Source organism: Drosophila melanogaster, chromosome 2L (genome assembly GCF_000001215.4).
Source record: "Drosophila melanogaster chromosome 2L".
Taxonomy (NCBI): domain Eukaryota; kingdom Metazoa; phylum Arthropoda; class Insecta; order Diptera; family Drosophilidae; genus Drosophila; species Drosophila melanogaster.
In genome coordinates, this window is record NT_033779.5 from 3877940 (window position 1) to 3896684 (window position 18745).

At 39.9% G+C, this 18745-nt stretch overlaps 1 protein-coding gene across 9 annotated transcripts in view; it reads right to left on the reverse strand.

The window, feature by feature from the left end:
- The window catches only part of capu (cappuccino), a 30215-nt gene that overhangs the window by 5294 nt on the left and 6176 nt on the right, over nt 1-18745 (reverse strand). Inside the window, exons 1-5 of one of the 9 annotated variants that reach the window (NM_164566.3) lie at nt 17674-18169; nt 15323-15665; nt 11492-11845; nt 6097-6579; nt 956-1128 (exon numbers count right to left, since the gene is read on the reverse strand). In NM_164566.3, coding sequence (NP_722951.1) covers nt 956-1128; nt 6097-6579; nt 11492-11845; nt 15323-15650 — 1338 coding nt within the window. In that variant the 5' untranslated portion in view covers nt 15651-15665; nt 17674-18169. Of the gene's footprint in view, nt 1-955; nt 1129-1712; nt 2129-6096; nt 6580-9044; nt 9861-10709; nt 10886-11491; nt 12093-15322; nt 15666-17673; nt 18170-18745 lie in introns of those variants that run through there. The other 8 variants (NM_001144311.2, NM_001144312.2, NM_001144315.2 and 5 more) reach the window with 8 other exon arrangements.

Below are 18745 nucleotides of genomic sequence, written 5' to 3' on the forward strand. Positions count from 1 at the left end.
CTGAACTATCTCCATACCGAGCGCAGCATTTTCTCGCAGTGTCCAGTTTTGGTTTCATAATTTCGCATGCAGCAAAACAACAAAATCAACAGCGAAAGCGTAAAATTGTTAATGCTAGCAAAGAGAACTTGGCTTTTGATAGTTGACGGCTGCCGACTGTAAAGTTTTAACAAGTTCTGACACTTGCAGGCGAGGGCGCATTGGGGGCGTGGCCGGGACAGGGTTAGATGGACAACCGCTGTAGCTCGGTTAAATGAAAATGCAACGACGGCCGGGTCTGGCCTTTTATTTTATTTCTTTCTCTCTTGTTTTTTTTCTTTTTTTTGCAATGGAATTGCTAATTTCCGGGCACAACTTTGCGGTTCAGTTTAGCACAACTTTTCGCAGTAACTTCGACGAGCCAACGACGAGTTGGACAACGCTGCGTATGAGTAACATTATGCATAAAGGCCATAAGTTGAAGGGCTCCAGCGCCCAACAGGCCTCGGGCCAATTTTGGAACCATCAGAGCACTGACAGAATTAGCCACTTTTAGGCTGTCAGATTACAAAAAACTTTAAATTCTACAGAGATTCGTGTTGAAGTAATACTGTCCAAATAAGCCATTTATCAAGCATAAATGGTATGGTGCATTCTAGCATTTTAAATATCCGGTTTGAATGATTTTTCTTACAGTGTCACAGCGACAGTCATTATCAATAGTTTTTCCTGAAACGCTAATGACTTGAAAGTTAGTTTAGCCGCACCCTTGATCTGCAAACCCTTCAACCAGATTATCCATCCTTTTGCCCCGTCCAAACCCGCTGTCCAACGCGCAGTCATCATTTCCGGCCAAGCCGTGGCAACTTCCGCCCTGTTAGCACCCTTTAGTTAGGAACTAGGTGCCCTTACCCACCCCCTCCCCCCCCTGAGAGAGATGACCAATTTCCGGGGAATAAAAGTGCATTGAACTCACGCTAAATCCGCAATCCAAGTGCTCATTGGAGATCTGCTTAAGGACGCCGACATATTTGAGATTATTGCAGAACTGCAACGCCAGTGTATTAAATAATTCCTGATTAGCATCACCGCTGGAACTCTTCGGATTGCTTTGCATCGTTGAGATTAGCCATTTTATTAGCATTTGACCTGAAAAGTAGAGAAAAAGAACAGTTGTAACTGAATGAAATAACTTTGATCACAGCTGGTCCCACTTACTCACTCGTTTTTCTCTTATAAAAGAAAACTTGGAGCCCCGCAACCGATGAGATTTATGGGTAGGCGACGCTTTGGGTTGAAGTAACTCCCAAGCGGAGAAGCCCAAAAAATGTGGAATAAATAATTTTCTGGTGAAAATGCCAGACAGCAAACTGGCCGGAAAATAATCCCTATCGACGTGGACACACCAAACAGATACTCTACGAATTTGCTTGCCAAAAAAAATATCTTATTTTGTAACTTTGATATCTCAAAATCAATTTAATCATCTGTCTGTCTTGACCAAAAGTTATAAAGTCGTGTGACTAACGCCGCGATAAGATAAGTGTCGCAAAAAGAATTAACTTTCAAGTGATGCATTTGGTTATTGTTTAATAACGGTTCAGCTGTTAAGAACATAAGATGTGTAAAATATTTAAGTGTCTCATAGATTTTGGCATAACAAAAGGAAACCCCACCCCCATTCCACTCAACCAAACAAACTTTCTGAGGCCAAACAACAAAATAAAACTTACGCTGGCTGTCAGCGTGTGAGTGGGTAACAGTTTGCAGGAGCAGCAGGAGCAGATGTTTTGGGTCAGAGGTCGGGATCACGGTCGGGTCAACGCGCATCCATTGGATGCGTAGGCTAATTTCTGCGACATCAGGTGCGACATCCTCCCGCTCCGCTTTTCCCCGGGAAAATCGAGTTTTCTGCGCCCGCCGGGCGGCCAATGACATTAGCTGAAGATAATAAGGCGAGAGATTGGCAACATCCTCCTGCGAATGCCATAGTCTTTCCGATGCAAATTCACACTCTTTCGATGGCTGCCTGGCCAGCAGGGAACACCAAACGTTGCTCAAAGCACTGGACATATATGTACATATATATATTGTCTTTCACAACAAAATAGCTAGCACAACTTTCTTCGTCTAAAATCAAACTTAAACTGCCTGCGCGAATTCACGGCTGTGTTTTGTGTGATTAGCGCAAAAAAAAAATTGAAAGGTTGTTAGAACTTATCAACATTATCAACGCCTTGAACATGACAACTGCGACACTCTCAGCAATCAGCACACTGAATACAGACTATAAATATACATGGCAGAGCAAACTAAAAATAGAAATTAAAAATGATATCAACATTAATTTGTTTAATAAATTTTGCTTCAATTTTGAAATCAATTAATAGGCGAAGCTATTGATTATCATATATGTACATATTTTTGGCAAAAGTAAACTGACTTCTTAAGTCTACTTCAATATTTTCAGTGTATCGATAAGACTGCAGTTCTATAGAGAGAACACTAGACAAATAATGTAATACTATTCGGCCCTGAGAAGGTCGCTGGTTTAATCAGTCATGGTTAATTTTTTAGATAGGGTGTCTTTTTTATAAACTTAAAACGATTTCAATTGAATCATTGTGTCTAAATTTACGCATTTCGCAAACTGAGAAGCATGACATTTTGCACCAATTCGACGTAGTCATTATTTTGGTTAATCATCGGGGTATAATTTCCACAAAAACTAAACTGATTCAAACAAGTGCTTTACATTTGTATATGTTTTGGTTTTTCAAGGGCTCTATCTTTTAATAGCTCTTACCGCTTGCTGAAGTGCTTCTTTAGTTGATAGCAAATAAAAGCCGACTGATAAGGTCTGCAAACTTGATGTGAATAGTTAAAAAATCAAATCGATTAAATAGAACGCAATGATAGAATTATGTGACGCACGTGAAAATCAATCAACCTCAAATGTTTACTTGACAATTAGATCCATACGATGATAGCACCTTATTTACAAGTTAAGATACACCACATGCCAAGTTGATGCAGGGGATTTCGTCATTTCGATGTAGATGATGGGATGGCATCGTCCTGTGGGGCAAAGCAGGAGGAAATGCCAGATTAGCTGGCCACCGGAGCTGGATCTGCTCCACATCCTCATCCTCATCAGCAGGAGGTAGCTGTCTGTGTTTGTGTGGTGGCCGTTTTTGTTGCTCCTGCTCTAAATGTCGTTGTTTTCTATTGTTGTTGAGCTTGGCCTTTATTGCTGGCACCATAGCGGCGTTGTGGCAAACGGGTTTCGAGTTTTGATGAAAACTGCGCCACCGACGATGCACAACAAATTTGCATAACTGCTTGCCAGGCGAATGCAACAAACGTACACCGAAAAAACAATTTAGTTGGTTTTTTTTTAAACCATTTTTTTTGCGGAAAATACTTCTTAGTTGCACGTGGAACTCTACTTTTTTTCAGAAGAATTATTGCATAAATAATATGTATTTTCTGAAAAAGATTCGCATTTTTTTCGGTGTAAGGTGCTGGTGGAAGCTTGGGGCGGGTTAGAAGTGGGTGGCACGATGGGTAGCAGCGGTTTTTGGCGCCTCACGCATGCATGCGTTGCATTCATCAACGGCAGAGTGGCGCTCGCTTCTTCATTCCGACAAACAAAACGGATGAGAACGTAACGATGCCAGAAAACCACAGGGCAGAACGCGAAATGAAGCATTGAGGATGCCGCATGGAGTGGGTTAAAGCGACTCCAAAGATACCCAGGTATAGCATTAGTTAGGGCATGGTTAAAAATTCAAATTAATTGTTAGAACAAACGTAGAAGTTAACCATCTGAGCAACGACTTTCAGCTTCGATTTCTATAACTAGCTAGTAAATTCTCAAGTTCAAAAGTAGTGGCTAGTACAAGTGTTAAGGTAATATTAGCAGTATTTAAACTTTTCACTACAAATATTCCGGTTATTACTAGGTTTTTAGCGTAAAGGAATTGAGCAATATAGAAGCTGAAAATATTATTTCATAACGCTTTGGGCGAAAACATTGTTGTCCATAACTAGGTGGCAGGAAAGCTCCTTAAAGTCGCCCCTTTCTGCCATCCTAGTGATGGCCCCCATCCCGGCCAGAATCACTTCATCCGAGCGAAGCTGGCGAACGTGATGTTGTCGGGCATATAAATCAGATTTTTGGACCAAGAGCGGCGACGGACGTTGCCTGATGAAAAGTCGCGACAAACAGCTTCAGCAGTTATCTGCCGTCCATCCCGAATTTTCCCAGTCCATCCCATCTTTCCGAAAAGCCACGAAGAATTGATGGCCACTTCAGAGACAATGACGTCGACGCTGAAAACGCGAAAAAGCAAGAGGTGCACAGAGAAAAATTTTTTAAACTTCCAAAGAGATAAATTCAGTTTGAAAAGAAAACAAGTGTCTGCAATTAAGCAAAAGATTTCATTTGGGAATAAATTCTTGAAAAATATGAATCAAGCAAAGTATTTTGATATAAAGTATTTTCTAAAAATTGCTTGCCATAATTTCTCGCTGTGCAGCAAATTGCGTGACCAGCCCCACTCGTTTTTTCCAAGCCCCCTGATGCTGCAGCTTCACTTCTTCTTCGCTTGTTTGCCCAGCGAGGCGTTAAAATGTTTGTTTGCATTAATTTGCCGCAGACGACAACGGGCGTTGTGGATGTGGATGAGGATGAGGATGATGATGATGGCGGAGGATCAGGATCTCCGGGTGGCGAAAAGCGGGAAGGCTGACAACGATGAGCTTACCAATTAGCGCCTTTTGTGCCACACAACACCCACCGACACCCCTCCTCTCTCCATCACCATCTCACGCGCGCACATCGATGGGCGTGGCATGTGTCAAAAACTGCGCCTCCAAAATGCCCGCGATGTGTTTGAAGCGAAAAGTTTGCAGGCTTTTCACTTTGCCATTTTTGGGTGTGCGGATGATTTTTGGAAATAGTTTCGACCGAGCGCTGAAAATTCGCAGCCGGAATTCTCAAACTCGCAACAATGTGAGACAAGAGGAATATTATTCACAGTAAATATACGAAATTAGGAACTTTTAGGCGAGAGTTATGTTAATTACAGTGTGCATTCGATGGAAACGACTTTGCACAGTAAATTAAACAATATTGAGAACTCTTAGAAGATAATCAGTGCGATATATTAATTTTTAAAATTAAGTTTAATTACTGAGCGACTACTGTATAGACAGATTTCCTTACATGTGCAAAAATTCCACAGATTTTCAGTCTTGGGAGACGAATTTAAAGACATTCCTCGAAAATATGCCACACATTTTCGGGCTGTGAGGCGGTGAAACTAGAATCGAATATAGAATCTATATGCGTAGGCACTTCAAACACTTGCGAAAATGTTAACCTGGCAAGTTTCGCCCTCTCCTCTATTTACATACAAAATTTCCCAATTATGCAATCATTCAACTTGATTTGGCTTGCTTTTCTTGACTGATTTTCCGAGGGAAAATTGGATGCGGTGCGGTGCGGGGCGAAAAGTCTGCTGGAGCTGAAGCAGGCAAATTAATTGTTAACTTTAAGCAAACAACAAACGCAATCAAACGTGGAGCACACCGGCAGAATAAAAAAAAATGCTGAAAGGAAAGAAAAACGGAAAGGGAAATAAAATTAAATGTTTCCCGAGAAACGACACAAAAGGCAAACAGTAAATGCGCAGAAATCGCAGGGGTTACCTTTATATTTCCCCCGCCGAAATCCGTTTCCCACCCTTTATTTTTAGTTTTCCTCGATATTCCTGCCTTTGGCATCGCTTCACTGAAGTCCCAGATTGAAGCATAAAGCTCAGCTCAAAAATCGAGAGTTCTGGGTTAATACTCTAAAAGATTTTCCCGCGAACGAAATGAAAAGCAGCATCAACTACAAATTGAATTGCGCAAATTGAAGAAGGTTTTGGCTATGAAAAAACTTATATTTTTTGCCATGTAGCCGACTATTTCAAGCATTTATATTAAAATCTCTAGATATATCTAATTGTAGACATGTTATCCACTCTCACAAAATTACAATATATGTTTAAAAATCTTAGAAACTCTCAACTTCAGAGTATTTAAGCACGAATATTTTGGCAAACTTACCTTCGAACTTTTCATATGCAGCGAAGCTTAACTTTTCCGGTACATAAGATGAGCCGCGTCGCGAACCAGCACCCCCGGCCACGCCCCCCGCCGCTGCGCCCACGGCGATTTCGGGCGGCAGGGTTGCCACCGTCAGCGATGAAGAACATGGTGTGGCCAAGAGGGTGGTCTCGTCACTGGTGGGGCACAAATTCGGAGGATTCGAGCTATTATTGCCCGCCGAAGACTTCTCGACCGTGAAGCTGGCGACCTTCTTCAGCACATTGCTTGACAAAAGGGGCGTGGTGGGCGTACCGAAGCCGGGGGGCGGCGGTGGAAGTGGCAGGGGCGCTGTGTCATCCTCAACATTTTCGGAGGCTGCAGAATTCGTTTGAGACTGCACAGGTGTTTGAGATGATTTAAACGAAATTATAACAGTTGATTGCGTTTCCAGCGACGGCGAGGATGTTGTAGCCCCCAAAGGTCCTGCAGGTCCTGTGACTCCTGCAAAACGAACGAAAGAATGAATGAATGAATGACGAGGCAATGGCATTAGCTGGATAAATTTGTATAGAAAATTCCCGTGCTGCTTAAATCAGTGAAAAATTGAGGATAAATGTATTCCTGCCAGCGCATAAGTCACTTCCCATAATTACTGGTTAAATTATAGAATGTTCGGCAAACATTTGCCAAACATTTATCATTCTCGCTGGCGGTGCGGGTAAATCGATGGAAACTCCGAGTGGTTTTGGTATTAAAAAACAAGAATGCAAAGCTTAAAGAGTGCCTGTATTCACATTTTAAATTTAAGTGCTCAACACTTATTGTAATGAAATTTATGTAAGCTGTGCTAGGCAGACTCAACCCATTGAAAATTAAATTTAATCTGGTATACTTAATACCTAATTACTAATTAAGCCTTTTCAAATGAGTTATGTATATAAGGGTTTTCTGTTTCTTGCTTTCATTAAGAATCATCCAGCTCTGAAATATCCCCAGCATCATGCCAATATACAAATGATTTACATTCATTAAATCGAAATTCATGTTCGTAGCTTCATAAAAAATTGCGTACACCCCCCCAAAAAGTAAGCATATAATTTTTCTAGTGCATTAAATCTTCGCCGGTATCCTTGATTTTGTGTAGCAAATTTTTATGGTCCCTCCACTCGGATTGAGTAGACCCTGTGGAGCCTTTATCACGGCCCATCATCATTGACTGTGCACCCAAGTGGGTTGGGCCGACTGCCTCCATTTGCCGCCCGCTCTTCGATTTGGCGGATAAGTCCCGCGTGCATCATTCTATATAACATGATTTAATTAAAATTTAAACTTGCTTTTTTTTGGGATTTTCGGTGCCTCCCTGCGGAGCCACAATGGGGAATCAAAAAAAAAAAAAAAACAAAAAAAAAGTAAAGAAGTCGGGGAAAAGGAAACTGAAGCTGAGCCTGAAGCGCCAGCTTCCGGCCAACATTTTGTAAACAATGAAGACGTGTTTGAAATTTTTAAGTTTTTACAAATGTTTTTTCGTGTTGGTACGTAGTGTTTTTTTTCCGGGCTATATGGAGTACATGGGTACGATGTGGCAGAGAGGGCCAGAAGGCCGGAAAAAGCAGCGAACCATGCTCGCTTTTGTTTATTTTTTGTTTATCGAGCTGAGCGAGTTGGGCCAACGCAATTAGGTGATTTTGTTGGGCAGGGACGGAAAGTACTGGGAGTTTCGGGGGCAATTATGTATTTAAAATATCATGTGGGAGCAGAGGAAAACGAGTCCTTGCATAAATGTGCCAATAATTACTTTCGGGTCCCTGCTTCTTTTTTATTCAATCTTTTTTTTTTCGAAGCATTTTCTCGCGTTTTTTTTTTGTGTTTTCAAAAGCGTCGCTGATCGGATCAGTTCGGAAAACAAAGAGTTGCTTGCGGAAAAGGGGAAAATGGAATGGCTGCTACATGAGTTAATTAAAAAACTTTGCATTCATGTCCAAGGGCAACACCTTTTCTCCTAGCGGCTGTCTTTGCTCAAATGAGTTTGTTCTAAAGAAGTAAGAGTCGCATTTCATACAATTACTTTATATTTTGTTTAATTGTACAAATCAAACACTTTGTTTAAATTTGAAATTTTTTTTATTTTAAAGAAGTGTTTAGGCGTAGGTCCTTTTTCATTTGCTATCACCTCCCAAGGGGCAAAGGGTACTTCAATTTCGAGAGGAGCAACAAACACTCAAAACTACAGTTTGACAAGCACTTATGTGCGCCTCGTGTTTACCTTTGAAATTGGCGCAGAGCCGGAATAAGCAACAATCTCCACCAAAAAAAGGGACAAGCTTTTAGACAGGTCTCCCTGTTCCGTTTTTTTCCTTTTTTTTTTTTTGGGCTGAAGGACCACTTTCTGGAGCACACATATGGCTACAAGTGGGGGCCAACAAAACGTGTAGATTGGCAATTTTAAAGGGTAAATGTGGTGGACTTTATTTAAACTTAATTTTTGCACTTCTATTCCCTTGGCAATGCGATTTTTGCATTTTGTTCATTAACGCATAAGTGCTTTATGCCAACTCGATGCACTATTGTTTTATCAGATTTCACAAAACAATGGGCATTATCCGAAATCTTTAAATGGTTTTAAACACTTTGCATATTCTATCAATAGTTTAAAATGACATCTTTTGTCTAAAATAGTTTTTATTTGCCTGCTGCGTGGTCGTTAAAATTTAATTAACTGATGTCCTCGGGCCAAAAAACATATGACAAACAAGAAGCTTTAATAAGAGCTTAGTTTAAAGCAATTAGTTTAACTTGTTGTTTACTCATCGTCACTGTTTTGTTTCAATAGAAATATTAAATTTGAATAATTTCATTTTCGGTTTTTTTTTTTTACTAATCAAAAATGCTATTGCTATAGCAGTAGCATGCTATTTTAATAGATTAATAGTTCCTCTTGAGCATAGGTTGACTTGACCAATCCTTACCTGATTCATTGGGAGTGGATGACGTGACACCTGGCGGTGTTTGGGTGACGGCGGCTGTGAATCGAGACGAAAGGTTCTGTAGCTCTACCTTTTTGGCCTTGGAGACGTTGAAGAGCTCTCCATTTGCCAGCGGTGAGCCCGAACCCGCTGCACAAGGCTCCATTGTGCCGGGGGTCAAAGGTGAGCCCGCTCCACTGCCCAAAACCTGGGCCAACTTCTTGCCTAGCTGCAAGGCCATGAGTTCCTCGTCCGGCGAACTTTCCGCCGGGCTATTGGGTGCTACCAAAAGATCCGTATCGTGCAATATGCTGGCCCGATCCGGCTCCTCGACTTCCTGCAGATCATTGGCTATGCTGAGGTAGGTGACGCGAGTTAGGCTCAGGCAGGCCAACTTATCAGCTCGGCAGCGTTTCTGCAGCTCGAGCACGGCTTTTGCGGTATTCGGTGATAGGGTGTCCACCGACGTCACACTGATTTCGCTCAGTGGACGATCGCGTTTGGCTTTCGGATTATTATGTTCCTTCGCTGCTGTATTTAGATAGTGCTTCGATATGATCAGTTCGTCCACGGGATCTGTGAATAGGGAATCATTGCTTGAACAACTCGTGCACAAGGATCTCCGATCGTAGGGATAATGGTGATGGCTTTCGTGGGCATTGTGAATATGATGGTGATGATGATGATGTTGCCTTTGACGCTGCTGCAACTCCCGATTTTGACGCTCGGTTAGGGTATCATTCGAGGCATAACAGCACTCGTCGCTGCTGCAGTTGTGGTATTCTAGCGAATCGGTGCAATCCAAACTGACCACGTCGTCTTTACGTTCGGTTAGCAATTAAAAGTGTTATGGCAAAGTAGAGAAATAGACAATCGAGATAGAGAAACAGATAGTTGTGGGGAAATAGATATGGTCTGCAGAAAAATCAATGGAATTAAGTTAAAAACTTAAAATAAATAAAAATTATTTATGATTATTTACTTCTTTAATTGGTTATTAAAATGTCTTTCGATTTCGCCGGCAACTTGCGATGAGCTCGCTGCATAAATATTTGGAATTAAATAAAACAGTCCGCCAACTGCGGCTCCAAATGATTTATGTGCCATTAATCCGCGACGGCGATGGCTCATTCACAAAAAGGCGACATGTGTAAGAAATAATAATTAAACAAAAGTAAATAAAAACAAGGCGCCACTGGAAGCCGAAAGAGAGCGCTTGGAACGAGAAGAGAGAAACAACTGGAAAGCCGCAAAATTATGAAAATCTATATGGGAAATGGTCAAATACAAAAAAAAAAAAAAAAAAAAAAAAAATAGGGGGAAAAGGTGTGTGTCTGCTGCGGGGCAAATGAAAATGAAAATGAGAAAGGTTCGAGAAAATACCCCAAAAGGTAAACAAAGAAAATTGTACACAGCAGAACCCAAAAACTGGTTTTGCTCGCGGAGAGATGGGGGTATCACAAATAAAAAAGTAAAATAAAAAGCGTTGGCGTCAGTTGCCGTCTCCCTTTCAAAAGTAAATTGTTTAATTTGTTGTCCATGAGCAATTGAGGCAAATTGAAAACAAAACAAAAGCCGAACTGCCAAGATGAACCCCGGATAACAAAGAAAAAGGTACTCCCCTTTGCCCAGATAATAAAAGAGCAGAGAAGAACATCATGTAAACACCTGTAGATTGCTAATCCGGTCATTGGCAAGGAACTTTTCCTCAAAAACAGACACTTTTCACACTTTTTCACACTGCACTCGCAATTGCCCTTCTGTTCTATTTGTTTTACATTCAACTTTTCTATTTTCCAGAGCGTTTTTCGATTTCAACATGGACCGATCTGCGCGGAAGCGAGTTCAAAGCGTTACTAACAACCAACTGGTTTGGAATTAAAACCCACTGGAAAGTCAAAAGCCGCACACCAAGCGGAGAAAGAGAGCGACCATATATAGAGAGAGAGAGAGAGAGAACCGACAGAGAAATATATTCATATGTATATGCATTTATGTATGCTTTTTGTTGACGGTCTTAAGCTCGAGTTACATGAAACGAAAGCAGAGCAGAAACGTGAAAAAGATCACACGAGATATGATCGACAGCTTGAATACCTTCGATAATGATACAACTAAGAATTAACTTAGAAATCAACTTAATTGGAAATGAACTTTTTAAGGTATGTATTTTAAATACTTTTCCTACTATAATTATTCGTTGCGTTTAGAGATCGGAACAGCTGCGGACTAGATTGCGAAAATATAGTAATATTATTTATTTTATCTAAATTGAATTTACGTCAATGAAGAATTCATTTTATTATTTGCCTATTCAGAATAGGGTTTCGCTTTTTCGTACCCTGCAATAAACCCAACATACCCAGTACTTAAAATATTGAGGGTATTAATTAGCAAAGCAGCGACGTCGAGGGCAAAAATCGTGTGTTTTTTTCCGGCACTGAGCTTACCCGCAACCACTGTAGCCGATGGTTTTGCCTCAGTTGTTTCGAAAAAGAGCTGCTCAATGAACGCACAGTGGTCATCGTTGGTGGTTTTCTCAGTACGAATTTTTCTCGGTTTTGGTGGGGGTTTCGGTGGAGGTTGTGGGGCTATTCGTCTCTTTCGCGGCTGCTTGGTTAGTGGGGGCGTGTTCTGAACCCTTTCCTTCTCTCGCATTAAAATCCTCTGGGATTCCTCCTCATGGCGCTTATTATCGTACTGTAGCTGTAGCTGACAAAGTTGGCCCAAACTCAAACTGCAATGATCCTCACTTTCGACTGGAGTTTGGAGCTGCCTTCTTAGCCTCGGTGGTTTCGCAGGCGCTTTACAAAAAACAATGTCAGTTTGCATACTTTTGGTCTGCATTGTTGAATATGTTTAAGTATGTTTCGTTGACATACATATGTGGCTGCTAAACTCTCTTCAAATGAATAATATCATTTCCTAACTCTATGTTTAAAGCCTAGAGTTAATGAGTTCTAAAAACATTCTAAATCACATTCATGGCTCTAATGGTGATATAGAAATTTCGAAGAATTTTGAATGGTTTTACACAAATGTTCACACAGCCTGACAAATTTGATAAATGCTACTAGGGTAAGGCTACATTTTAGTTCTAGTCAGACGCTTTATTAAAGGTAGAGGAATTAGAACTTATTAATCCAATGGCATATTGACTAATTTTACGAAATTAATTGGCCCTACATTTGACATGCAGCTCAATAAAATGTCATTATGCGCTCCCAAAAGTATGCAAACGATTTTTCGCTTTGAATGCTGGGTACTTAAAATGCTCAATTATTGCAACATTATAAACAAATTGTAAACAACATTAAGCAGTTGTTAAAACTACACACATAGACAGGCAGGAAGGCATGGTGGATGAGTTAGTTTACAACTTTACATGGAAATGTACAAGCGAAACTAATAAAACTAATTGCCATAAATATTAGCGGCCAGCCACGTGCCATGCCATACCAAACTTTTCCACCATAATGCGAACGGCCATACATGTGTGTGGGTGTGTGTGTGTTGGTATTATTGTTGTGTTTGTGTTGGTGGGTGTGGCAGTTTAATTGAGCACGTTGCCAAAACTCCGCCAAAGGCTGCACTTTCCCCCTCCCCCACCACACCAAAAAAAGGAGTCCTAAGCTAAAATTCAGCTAACCCGCCCAAATTTCCAAAATTTTCATGGTTTTTCACATCTGCTCTGGGGTATTTGATTTCGTTTGTAGAGTTTGTGGATTTGATTTCTTTAAACGGGCAAAAATCGTATTTATGTCAAAAGCAAATTATTTTCATACAATTTACTTTTCGATTTTGGCAATATTACATTAGTTTAGCTAGTTTTTGTTGGTAAAACAATTCGTGGGTCTCTTGAGAAACCATTACAAATGATTCGTTTTGTTCTTAGAACCACTTGGAATCATAGTGGTAGGTATGTTGCCTTACAGGGTACACATTGTGGTCGAAAGGGAAGCTTTGGCAGTACTTTATTCCTTGAGCCTTATGCGATTTTCGAGGGGTTTCCTGCCCCAATCTGCACCACCTTCAGGCGCTCTTTCTTGGCCCCATGAATTATGAATTTATGCATTGAAAAAGGCCCCAAAACAGATGGGTTCATGGGTGCGAGTGAATGAAAGGGAGAATCTCCAGAGCTATAGCTGTATCGTCGCTCCTCGCTGAAAGGGAATTTTTGATATAGAGAGCTCCTCCACGGATCCTGATCCCCGAACTTCCCCTGCCCACCGCACTTCACCCGCGGCGCAGCACGTTTAGGATTTTTCGTTGATTTGATTTTAGGCTTTGCTCCGCTGCAATGCCAAAAAGCTTCTTGCATTCGGGTGGGCTAAAGGAGGTGGTTTTGATGGAGCATCTCTTTTCCACTCTGAATTGCTTTTTGATATGCGTCACAGCCTTGAACGCGATTTTCGCATTTTTGTAAATGCGCTCAAAAAACCGAAGCCAAACAAAATAGACCATCAAAAATGGTTGGCAAGTTAGTTTGCCTCAAATTTGAATGCATTTGGAAAACAAATGGTGTTCAAGGTACGACGTAAGTTGTAAGTCTACTTAAGGATTATATCCTGTGCATATCTAAGATGAGGTAACTATCTCTTGCTCGGTTCAGCTTAACGATAATTCCATTAATATATAATTTGATAAGCCAATATATCATTTAATATAATTGATATCAAATTATTGGCGTCCTGCCATTCGAAACTATTTTCTTCGCTAACAAGAGCATTAGGAGTTCAGCTTTTCCTAACCCTTTTCCTCCCATCGAAATATTTTCCCAGCTTTGAGTGATTTTATTTGGCGCTTGTTTTTCCTCCTTTTTTTCATTTTTTGGTACGAGACGCCTGCAGCTTTTGAACTCGACGCGTTTTTCTTATGGCTGTTAATAGACAGCAGTGAGTTTTTGAAGTGGGTCTCTGTTTCTTCGTCCTGTTTTTGGGTTCTGTTTTGTGTTTCCCGATGCTTTTTTTTCGGTTTATTTTCTCGCTTTTCCAGCTTTCCCAGTTGCTGAGTTATGATGGCAAACGTGCTTCTGAGCTTCTGTTTATGTTTTTGTGAGTGTGTGTTGCTTGGCCTAATATTTTTAAAGGGGGCATCTTAAAGATTTCACATGAATAACTAAAATCTATAAATTTTTGATTTCACTTTGCAAAAAAAAAAAAAAAGAAAGGAGCGGGAAAACAAGAGCGCTCTAAGTAAAAATATTATTTTGCCAAGGCGAAATGCCAATAAGTTACAAGCAGTCCAAAAACTTGAGAGTTTTCGGCTTCGATGAGGGATGATAAACGTATACAAGGGCGTGGAAAACGGGGGGAAAGGCGGAGTTGTGCAACATACAAAGGTGCCACAGCAACAACAAAAACATCTGAGGAAAGCTGGAAAATTCGGAAGAGTCAAGTGTTGGAAGGGAGACGGGGGAGAAAAATGTAGGAAGTGCAGAAGGGTGTAGAAAATTTCATAAAAAACTTCTATGAAAAGTTTATTTTTTGTTCGCTATTTTGTTGTTGTAAAAGTTTTCGAAAAATTCTTATTTAAACTCCGCTTCAAGTGCAATAAAGTCGAGTTGAAAACAGTTTGATATACAGTCTGTTTTAATAATTTAATACCCACTGATAAATGCACGAAATGTTGTTTAAAACCCAAATTTAATTGGGATCAAAATAGAAAATTAAATATTTTTAATAGTCAGTTATTTACGTTTGCCATTTGTAACAAATGTTGTGGTCCGATTTTGTACTCAAAAGGTGTCAAATTCGCCATGGGCCAGTTTTCCTTTGCCGTCAGTTGGCAATTGACCTGACCTATGGATCCCAGACAGACTGTACCCTGAAGCTGTGGAGTTTCATTTTAAAACAAAAGTCCCCCAACAAAAAGTTGAATATAAAAGAAGAGAACATCCGTAGCAACAATGGTGAAAAATAAAGTTGGCTTATTGAAAAATGCTAGGAGGAAATAAGGGGGAATAACAGTTTTTTCACAAATAGAAAAAAAAAACTAACAAACTTGATGCACACCGACAATGACATCCAGAATTACAACAACAAATAAAGTTGGGTTATACACAGGGGTAGTCAACTATATAAATAACGACAAAGAAAACTGGTTGCACAGAGAAAAAATTACGTTTGTTAATTTGTTTTTATGCCTAGTCATAGGCATAAAGTTATTTAAGGAGAAATTTTATATATTAGTCAATGGACGCTGAAGAATTTTGTTTCTCGCCAAATTTAAGTGATATTTTTCTCTGTACATTGCTAGGGGATATTTGTGAATTAACTTACGAAAATCTGCTGGCTCGGCGCTGCAATCCAGTTGTCCATGCTCCACTTCCGTTTCCGCCGCGATCCAATCGCTACTTCCGTTGCCAGCGCCCTGCAAATTGACCTCGGAACTCGATCCCAATTTCGGAGAGTGTAGGAATGCCTCGCGAATGCGCTTCTGACCCATCAAACGGCTGAGCACGCGAACTCGACTGCCACGCCTTTCCGAGAGGGCCACGCCCACTTCGCCAGCGCCACCGCCCCCTGTGATTCCCATTCGCACTAGACTGGCGCCACCTGGCGGTGACTTCTCATCGACGTTCGCAGCCCGATTTTGCGAATTCCCCATGTTGATGTGGTCGTGCTGCGAAGGGAGTTTAAAAATCAATTAAAAAACTTTTCAATCAGTCGCATTGTTTGCTCTGGGCTTCCAACAATTTTTTTCCATTTATTTTGATCAGAAATACACTCCATGAACTTTTGAAGGATTGAAAAGTGCAAATTTAAGAGAAGCGAAAAAGCGTGATTTAAAATAAGTTTATGAAATAAATTAAAAGCAAATATAGGTTACATTTAAAATCTCTTGGAAATAATTAGCCGAATAAAGAAAAGGAGGATATAAAATTTAATTTTAAAAAATTATATAAATTAATTGTTTTAAAGTATTTAATATTCGCCTAGTAAAACAGCTAAAATTCGTACCTTTTTGTCTACTTTCGAGAGGTAAAAAACTTTTTATTGCGAAAATGTTGCAGAAATATGAAATGAATTAGTTGCACAGGTATAGCTAAAGGGGTCTGGTCTGTGACGGTTGACAAAAAGTTCCTATTTTATTTGTTTGATTTCTAAAGCCAAGTTTATTTCCCGGGAATGGGGAAAAGTGGCGCTGAGATGCTTTTGCGGCCGATTTCTGTTGCTGTGTCTCAATAGTCGAATGGCACCCGAGGCCATCGAAATTGCAGGTGCATCTGAATGAGAAATCGTTGTTCTGCTCCTCATTTTCCTGCTCAACTGAAAATTGAACTTTTACTTTTTGGCAAGTTTGGACAACAGTTGGAGAAATTTCGCACCGATAATGATCATTAAAGACGGATTTGGGCTTCTTTTACAAAAGGTCGGGGTAAAACCTTTGTTGGTCACCTTTCAGGCGATCGATTTGGCTGAATTTCATTTGTATGTTGCAAAAGTTTTTAGATTTCAAGGTTTTCAAAAATTACAAATGTAATATGACAATGTAACTTGTATATAATGAATTATTTGACCTTTATGTTTTGTAAAAAAGAAAAAAAATTTCAACAATATAAGCTCCATATAATTTCAACTGTTTGCCTCACGCCCCATTAGTTATCAATGTATAGGCTTTCTTATCTCTCATTGAATATATAGGTAAATTTGCACGTTTGTCCACGGTTAACACCCGATAAAGTCGCCTTGATCGTTGTGGCTATCATACGATTCAAGTTCAATGACATAATATTTCGCACTTTTATTAAAATATTCGTCTTTTATGAAACGCGTAAAGTGAGAAACATAATATAAGGAGAAAAACGGAGGTAGTAAAATCTTGAGGCTCACGGATCTCTCATAAATCACAATAAAAGCAAATTAGAAAATTTTTTATCGGATGGGCGAAGAGAAGCCACCTTGGTTTTATTAGGCCTCGAAAAATGGTCGACTAATTGAAATACTCCAAGGGGAAAAAGGGAGAGGTGTTAAAAATTGTTAGCCAAAATTAATTGGCTGCAATAAATTGCTGGCTGTTGTCCGCCCACGTGACTCATTTTCAGCTCCTTGTTTCTGACTTGTTGTTCTCTCTTCCTTTAGGGATAATGTCTACCGGCAGGACATGAATTTAAATACCCTTTTTTGTTAGGTATAAGTGTGAATTATAGAATTTTTAAAATATCTGCCCTAATTAGCTGGGCTGTACTTGTTTATTAAAATGTAATACATTTATTCAACAATATATTTAAAATATATTTATCATCAAATTTAATTCCGATTTGCAATCCAAAATTCTAAGATTTCTAACACAGAAAAAAATTAGTTTGCTCGGATGTTTAGAATGGTTTTTTCTTTTTCACAGCTTTTCAATGCTTGTTGTCCTTCACATAAATCAGAATTCAATTATGAGTAAAATAAAAGCGTAAAGTGTAATGAGGGGATAAGCGGTGGGGGAAGTGAAACGAGACTTCTACAAAGGAAAAGCACGCGAAACACATTTTCTTAATTGTGTCAAAAGCGCAATTTTGTGCAATTTGTGGGAAATGAAAACGAAAGTAAGGCGCACAAAAGTCCATATATATATATATATATATATACATGTATATGAAGGTAAGGCACTAGCTTACGCATCTAAAACTCACACCCACCAGTTGAAAAGGGAGAGCTACAGCTGCGATTCTCCCTCTCTTTCTTCCGGTGCAATTTGTTGGACAAATCTGGTTTCCTTTTTTTTTTTCACGGGCGCGGCAAACTTAAATTTCTCTCTTTCACTCGTTTTTTTTCCTATTTTTATTTTGATTGTGTTGCGAGGGGTGGTGGCCCCTCTGTTTCTGCTAATGCGTCAGGTTCGTGAGGTTTTCTATTTCCGGTTGTTTTCACTGGGGTTTCACTCGAAATACGGTTGATTAGTTCTACAATCCAACAATATCCGTTTCCGTTGCGCGTTTATGGCTTTTCTTTGGCGCATTATACCGCGTTATTCACTATTTAATTGCAAAGCGCAGGAAAAGCTGAAAATGCAACTGCAGCTGTCAGATGAAGTGTCACAACAAATCGGCAGCCGAAGGGAAAACCGAGTGCAGACCAGCTGACTCACGGTCCTAGGACAACAAATACACTCGGTTGCAATACGAGGCTCCAGCGGGAAAAATCGATGGCACACTGACTGAAGAGGCCGCGAAATACGAGAACCTGTCTCACCGAGAGAGAAAACTCGGAGAACCCATTGAGTTTTCGTGTTTTTGGGGAGAGAAATAGAGAACTCGGCCTGATAACAGCTGAGCGAATGTGTTATGGTTTCGTTTATTACTGGGCTATGAATGTCAGCTTACCAGACTTGTTAATACCCTGCCTTAAGTGAGGATATAGAGGATTTAGATATAGAACAATATTTAAATAAAAAGGTATTACAAATTATAACGCAAAACTTTTTTTAACGAGCTGGATGCCTAAAATATCTTTGGGTAATAACTATTAATGAAAATATTCATTAAATCTGAACCATAATATTAAAATGTTTCTTTATGCAAAGAAATATATATAAAAGCCGCACCCAAAGTCAATGAATAATTTGCATTACATCACATAGTGATATTGTATTTACATATTTGGGAGGTTCAGTCACTCCCTCAATTATTCACTGGTTATATCAGTTTTTGGGAAATACCGATGTAGATGATTGTCTTTAAAGTAGACCAATCAAATCCATCGTCTCATTAG